Source organism: Mixophyes fleayi, chromosome 2 (genome assembly GCF_038048845.1).
Source record: "Mixophyes fleayi isolate aMixFle1 chromosome 2, aMixFle1.hap1, whole genome shotgun sequence".
Lineage (NCBI taxonomy): Eukaryota > Metazoa > Chordata > Amphibia > Anura > Limnodynastidae > Mixophyes > Mixophyes fleayi.
Window position 1 is genome coordinate 320,728,980 of NC_134403.1, and position 8,472 is coordinate 320,737,451.

Genomic DNA, 8,472 nt, shown 5'->3' on the forward strand with positions numbered 1-8,472 from the left:
GTGGTGACCCACTCCTCTACGCAGTCCAGGTACATTTATTGGTGCGATTCATAAAAGTTCAGGGTTTTTAATATATATTGTGGTGACCCACTCCTCTACGCAGTCCAGGTACATTTATTGGTGCGAATCAAACTAGTTGATGGTTTTCTTATTATATATATTGTGGTGACCCACTCCTCTACGCAGTCCAGGTACATTTATTGGTGCGAATCAAACAAGTTGATGGTTTTTAATATATTGTGGTGACCCACTCCTCTACGCAGTCCAGGTACATTTATTGGTGCGAATCAAACAAGTTGATGGTTTTCTTATTATATATATTGTGGTGACCCACTCCTCTACGCAGTCCAGGTACATTTATTGGTGCGATTCATAAAAGTTCAGGGTTTTTAATATATTGTGGTGACCCACTCCTCTACGCAGTCCAGGTACATTTATTGGTGCGATTCATAAAAGTTCAGGGTTTTTAATATATATTGTGGTGACCCACTCCTCTACGCAGTCCAGGTACATTTATTGGTGCGAATCATAAAAGTTCAGGGTTTTTAATATATATTGTGGTGACCCACTCCTCTACGCAGTCCAGAAAGATACCTTGTTGCAACGTTTTGGACTAATAACTATATTGTGAGGTGTTCAGAATACACTGTAAATTAGTGGAAATGCTTGTTATTGAATGTTATTGAGGTTACTAATAGCATAGGAGTGAAAATAAGCCCAAAAATTTGATTTTTAAACTTTTTATGTTTTTTCCAAAAAAAATCCGAATCCAAAACCTTAAATCCGAACCGAGACCTTTCGTCAAGTGTTTTGCGAGACAAATCCGAACCCCAAAAATAGCGAAAATCCGGATCCAAAACACAAAACACGAGACCTCAAAAGTCGCCGGTGCACATCCCTATTTCAGACTGACCTTTCTGATCCTATCTCTGAGTCTGAGTGTGCAGAATGGAATAGGTTGCATCACCAGACAGCATGTGCATGACTTTGTGATTTCAAATCCTTCATCTGTAATGCTTCTGGAATATCAGGAAGGCACCTGGGAATTAGTGGCCCCCTGATACCTTGATAGAGGAATCTCCTGGATCTTCCAAAAGTATTGCAGATGAGGCATGTGAGAATCACAGAGGAGAGTGAGCTTGTTAGAGACACCGCAGTCATCATCATCATTAGCATGGAAAACACAGGGCTAGAAAGGGATTGGAAGCAATAGATTATGTCAAAGATATTCAATTTTGCTTGCTTGGATGAATCAATGTATAATGTTGTGTACACCATGACAATCATGGTTTACACTTGGTTAAAGTGTTTCCAAACAGGTTATCAGTATTCAGATGTTACCACATGTCTTATAACAGCACTTGTACATGTACTACACTGCCATTCTTCTCTTTTTTGGGGTCACAGGTGACCACCGGAAAGCCTCTAAAAGGACCTGAGTTGCTTTTGTCTTCAGCTCCTATTCCTGAATCTCAATATTCACTATTCAATTGAGAATCAACTTGAATTACATCAAACTCTGCCTCCATTGAAATTATTCTACTTTCCTTCCATTTCTTCCTGATAATGTTTAACATTGGTGCACTTTGAGGAGTTCTGATACAGATATGTCACCATCATCATCATCATCACCATTTATTTATATAGCACCACTGATTCCGCAGCGCTGTACAGAGAACTCATTCACATCAGTCCCGGCCCCATTGGAATTTACAGTCTAAATTCCCTAATATACACACACACACACACACACACACACACACAGACCGTGAGAGAGAGACTTGGGTCAATTTTGATAGCAGCCAATTAACCTACCAGTATGTTTTTGGAGTGTGGGAGGAAACCGGAGCACCCAGAGGAAACCCATGCAAACACAGGGAGAACATACAAACTCCACACAGATAAGGCCATGATTGGGAATTGAACTCATTACCCTAGTGCTGTGAGGCAGAAGTGCTAACCACTTAACCACAGTGCTCTCTGTCTGGGATTTTTTAATTGAAAATTTGCATATGCATCACAGATTTAATTTTGTTTTGGTTTTGATATTATATTGGTGTTTTGTTTTACTAGTTTCAATGTCTTGCTGCATATGTTCTTCCTTTCAGCCCCATGACATAGTCGTTGAAGCTGAACAAGCATGTTGAACGTGTTATTCTATCTGATAGGGGCCTTCATCATTTTTACCATGGCAATTTTTTCCCAAACCTGGAGTGTATGTAGGTTGTTTCGGGCTGTGTAGAATTGATTAAGTAGACAAAATCATTTGCACATCTTGACACTTTAAGATCAGTCGAGTTGCAAAAGGATTGTGGAAATGAGTAGAACAAAGAAATATGGCTCAGTTGACTCTGATGCATGCATTCATTGCTGTGCCCAGGGATTTAGACCCACATTTTGTAATATTGTCAAGACATCCAAATGGGACTTTTCTGCAATACCTGCATAATGCTGCCTAATTAATTGTTGCTGTGGATGATGTTGAGGAAGTTGACCATGGCTTGTTGCTACTGCCTGTGGTTGTTGATGCTGTATTTTTTGCCACCTCTGCCCACGTTGCCCCATTTCATTCTGGAAGCTTGGAGTAGTTGTCCAGGGGGCAGGTGCTGTCATATAGTAGCCACCACCATTCCTATTACTCCACATGTCAGTGGTTAATTGGTTTTCATGGCTGTTGGATGTCAACAGTCTCTGGTCAACAAGATTGACTATAAAGCTGAGGCATGACCTTCATGAAAAGATAACGACCAATTCCACAAAGACTAAACACATTTCATCTGCTCTTCAAATGCTGATCAATTCCAGAAACTTAATGGCCATCAACTCCTTGGTTAACACTAATTTTCCATTCAGCAAAGAAGAGGTATTATGTAAGTGGTGAAATGATACAGTCGACATAGGTTTGGCAGGTAAACAGGACATGCGTGTCACATCAGAATTAAATAATTAGGGTACTGTAATTGAGCTGGAAGAATCACAATTTCACCGTAATCATCATCACTTGTATTTGTAAAGGTAATGTCCACTAGAGCATATTTATTCTTCACCGGATGCAGCAATATTGTGTGAGGACTGAAAGAAACTACTTTATTTATGTTGCTGTTCAACTTGATTCACTTAAAAATAAATATTTTTCCCAATGGCTTTTGGTGCAGTAGGTGCAATCAAGGGTATGTTGTGCCTAAGTGTGCATCTGTTTTACCCAACTCACCAGTTGACAACAGAGGTGACACCTTGATTTGGAATCATCCTTTTTATCAAGAGTAAAATTGGTGAAGTGAGGTGAGAGGGGACCTGAATGCAGTCATATGCTACATGGTAATACAGAGATGGCAGATGTGAGGCATTATTATACACAGAGCATTTGGAGATAGAAACATGAGTTGAGGAAAGGAGTAAAGGCTCATACAGGGAGCCTTGCATCTGAAACATATTGTTTTTTAGCTCAGAATAACATGAGGGACAGCAATAGTGAGTGCAGATCCTAAAATAATATTAGAAACTACCAACAGAGCAGCAGCAAACTTAAAGCTTTAATAAAGCATGAAAATGCATGTACCACAGGATTAAGCAGTGTGCTGTAGTAAGCTATAGGACAGTGTTTATCACCATTATTATGGGTCAATATTCCTGATACAAAATTATCCCCTCCACGGCAGAAAAGTGTAAAGGGTATAGGGTAATTTAATAATCAAAAGCCTGGAGCACTATAGTAGGACTCATAAGGGTGAGCCAAGGATAGATTAGAAATATTGTTACACGATGGACCAGGCGCTAAGGCCCACTTACTGAGTTTGTGCTCCAGCCATTAGGTAGTCTTCTCTCCTCCATGCTCTGTTACCCCTAGTGGTGACCACGTGGAAATGCTTCTCTTATAAAACTAATCATGTGACCACTAATGTCAAAGTGCCCACCTAATTTAAATTGTCTATACTATTTAAACCAGCTTTGTACACAGTATGGTAGCAGAGTATTAGGCCTCCTTTACTACAGCATTCCTTGTGATATTTTTTTCATAGGATTTCCTGTGTACCCGTGCTCTATATTTTTCTTGACCTTGAAACTCTGCCTGTGACACTGACCTTACATTGCCCTCACAATTCTTCTACCTACTGATTTTGTACCTTCTCTGTCAGGCTGTTACTTATCCAAATTCCTTAACGCTTCCTATTGCCTTCTGCCCTATCAGCTTGTCACACCGAAAACCATGAGGGCCGTGACCTGCATGTCAAATTGGGTTTGACAGGTGGCAAAGGACCATTCACAAAAGCTGCAACTACAACTTGAGGACCAGAGTCAACAAGGGCTAGATTTACTGAAGGTGTTTTCGTCGATTTTTCTGGTGGTTTTAAAACAGACGGATTTACTAAAGCCTAAACCCCCATTAAAACAGACAGAATTGACATCTTACAAAACAACCACTTTACAAATCGCCATTCTGATTTTAACAATGATGACCATACAAACCGCCAGAGTTACTAAGCTGGGATTTGCAAAACCGACATCCAAACGACCAAAATTAAAGAGGTGGCCCTTTCACAATTAAATTATTGGGGCAATCATTATTGATTAAGGGGCAAAATTAATTAATATCTAACTTATAGGGGTAATTTTTTTATTTTTTATTTTAAGTGGACACTATTATTGTATTAAATTATGGGGGAACTGTGAATATATAATAATATGAACTGATTGTTAATGGTGGATATAATTATTTATGATGCACAATGGGGCATTACATAGTGCCTGAATAATATAATAATTCAATAATTTTGTCTCAATATAATGAAAATTATATTTTTCCCCTATAAGTTAGTTTTAAAATAGTTTTGCTCCTTTATCAATAAATATTGATTGCCCCAATAATTTAAATGTCAATGGTGCTTCTTCTTATGTTCTGAATGGCAAAATAGCTCAAACAGCATGTTTGAGTAATCAAGACATTCAGAAGCAGATATTGAAAAACATGTCTTTTGGATGGTGTTTTTGATGGCAGCTTTAACCAAAACGTCGGTGGTTTGAACAAAACTATTAGCTTAGCTGTTTTCAATCCACCACACATCGCCAGCCATTTTACATCACAGCCTCAAACCATCCTATAGTAAATGCAGTGGTTTGGATCACTAAACCACCAGCCATGTGTGGCAGTTTAAAACCGCCACCCAACACAAATCTTAGTAAATCTAGCCCCAAGTCTTCAATTCCTGAGTGTCTCCCAATCTTCGCAAAATGTATCTAATCTGCTACTGACATTGTTTTGTTTACTAGAGTTTATCTTAGTCCAATTTGTGCAATGCAGGATGATAAAAATTATTTTCCTGTCACTCCAGCTTCTAAATTATGGGGGTGTAGAAGTAAGACAGGAGGCTTGGGTGTTTCACTATGTGTTAGTTCCTTTAAAACTAAAATTACATTTGGTTAAAAAACAAAATAAACAAAATATACAAAATATAACAAAAATACAAGTTCATATTTAACTATATTAGTGCATTCTGCTACTCAGCATACCTTATGACCTTCTACAACATACACAAAACCCATCTAACGCACACAATTGCCGGGTACACAGCCCATAAAGTATAAAGTCTCACCGCAATCATTACTTATCATAGAGTCTACTTTACTTAAAACCTGTACTAGTTTCTCACAAACACCTAGAACAAACATCCCCAAGAAAACCTTGAAACAGGAGGGAGACAAACTTTGACATTATTTCTGAATGAAACTACTCTGCAATATTATGATGGAAAACGACTTCCAAGGAAATGTAAAACAAGGTATTTAAATTGTCATAAAAAATACAATGAAACCAGCTTACACTTTTAAAAAGACACTATATACTACATAAATAATTGAGCACTTCTCACAAGAAAGGAAGTAATGTACTCACTCCAAGTGAAATCCTTACACTGTGCTGAAAAAGTTGAGGATGGAGATGCAGGTTGGTGCGAGCACATTGACGTCTCTGATTGTGTCAATGTCTTGGCCACTAAATGCTGTTGTTGAGTCAAGTGAAGTAGGATTAGTCGGAAACAAATGGGGAAAACAGGGGGCCAGGATCTGAGGTTTGCGAAGATGCAATTGAAGAGAAACAATTTTGACGGCAGAGTTAAAGTCATGAAATTGTAATTTGTGATTTAGGAAACATTTAGACCAGATTTCTTCCATTTGTATTTAGCAGCACATTTGCTGCTGGAGCATGAGCAGTACAGTTTGATAGGGGCAGCCTTTGTCCAATCGCTTCACTAGTGGATAGGCTTAAATGAAACTTATAGGAAAGAGAAACTCATCAGTGAAATACATTTCCAGTCCATCACTAGTAAGTATTTAGTTGCATTGTATTATTGAGTGTTAATGGTCTTTTGTTCTTCGTCAGGTCGGATTAATGTGAAGAGTGAGGAGCTTGATGACATGGTCAAGGAGGCACCAGGACCTATTAATTTCACTATCTTCCTTACAATGTTTGGTGAAAAACTGAAAGGTACGGTCATGTAGATACGGATAGATATAGTCAATATGCTTCACATTTAATAACAGATCAAATAATTATTTTCATTTATAAAGTTTGACTAATGATTTTTCCAGATGACAGTTTATTCAGGAGAGGTGCTATGCCCAAAACAGAATGTGCCACAAGTAATCTGCTGGTAGATACCATAGTCTAGGGATGTCTTCATTACTATGTTGTGCCATATACAGCAATGGATTACATGGCCATGATAAAAGCCAATCTCTGCGTTATTTTCTGATGGTCACCATCAAAGCAGCCTGAGCTGGTGGTATATTATTGGAGGTTTACTCATCTGCATGTCGCATATTTCATTGCTGTCCATGTGGAAAGCAAACATAATGTGCCATAGTGGTCAACGTTTGCCTAGCAGCAGTATTGTGCTATATGTACTTGCATCAAATGGATATACAACAGTGATAAGTTGACCGTAATCCTTTATATGACACACTTATCCTGACAAATCCACGGTGCAGATTCCATCACACAAACATTCTTGCAGACATCATTGTAATAGTAGGAATTAAATGTGCTGATTACTTGTATATTATTCTTTAATCTGTTATTGTTTATTAGTTCTGTTTTATAATAGAGAGAGTGGACATTCCGACTTTCTTTATTTTATGAGTCACATTTGTACTCTTTATGCTTTTATTATATTGGTTTTGGTATATCTCCTTTGTAAATGTGTTTTAGTGTATAATATTCACTTTGAAAAGACACCCAGTAGATATTATGGCCAAAGACCCAATCTCTGCAACCTCTGAGGATATCCAGGGGGAAAAAGGATCTGTGTCTTCCCGCTAAACCTGAGAGGCCCCAAGATACACACTCTCCATCCCCTTAACACGCACTTGAATATTTTAACCCTCATCAGAAACTCTAAAATATGCATCTATGTTAAGAGCATAACTTCATCTAGCCTACATTCAGCAAGGAACAATCTGATTCACCCAGTTCCTTCCCATCAACAGGAACTACATTTCTCATCCTGCAGTTGCTGCAATCTAACCTTCCAAATCATGCACTTAACCATTAAAAACAATCTCAAAAATAGGTACAGGATATAAAAAAATAGCAGGTGTGACCTCTTGTGTGGCGAATTTTGTCTGTATCTTGGACATAGCCATATGTATAGGCTATATTTTAAAGACAATTCCAGTATATGTAACTATATATATATATATATATATATATATATATATATATATATATCTGTATATATATATAGTCTATGTAATAAAATACAGTATTTTATAAAATATACCCTATATATGTATAGGCTATATTTTAAAGCCAATCCCTGTATATATAACTATATATACACATATATATATATATATATATATATATATATATATATATATATATATACAGTTGGCCAAAATAGTAATAGAGGACAGACAGGTGTTTTTTGTTTAATCCAGCTTTGTTTGTCATAGCTGCATTAATTGTAAGAAGCTTGTTATGTAATCTTCTTACATGATTTAACACAGATCATTAGCTAGCACAGAATTGGCAGACATTTCTTTAAAGCAGAGGGAAGAGATGTGATTCAGAGAGGATAATACATCTAATTATAATATGCATATTGCTTAATGCTTTTTGAAGTCTTCATGCTAATAAAAATGCCAGCAAACACTACAGAAATAATAATAATAACAACAGCAGCAATAATAGTATATGTAATTGTACCATAAAAACACAATAATATCTTGCCAACCATGGTGACAAAAGTATGCAAATTTCATTGCTAAACGTTTACATTTTTGTCAGAGTGTGTTGTATAACAAATATTGGCAAGTGCAAACAAGGCAGGAATGTAAAAAACAACACAAAATAAAAAATATTTATCACATAGAGCACACTGACATAGGAAAAGTGGGCAAGCGTAAGGAAATGAGTGACTTTGACAATGGGCAAATTGGGATGGCTAGACGACTGGGTCAGAGCATCTCCAAAGC

At 37.3% G+C, this 8,472-nt stretch overlaps 1 protein-coding gene across 1 annotated transcript in view; it reads left to right on the top strand.

Annotated features, from left to right (window-relative positions):
- Positions 1–6,495, top strand: part of MYL10 (myosin light chain 10) — a 39,534-nt gene extending 33,039 nt beyond the window's left edge. The window contains exon 4 of the mRNA XM_075197827.1: positions 6,377–6,495. Coding sequence (XP_075053928.1) covers positions 6,377–6,495 — 119 coding nt within the window. The remainder of the gene's footprint in view (positions 1–6,376) is intronic.
- The last annotated feature ends 1,977 nt before the right edge of the window (positions 6,496–8,472 follow it).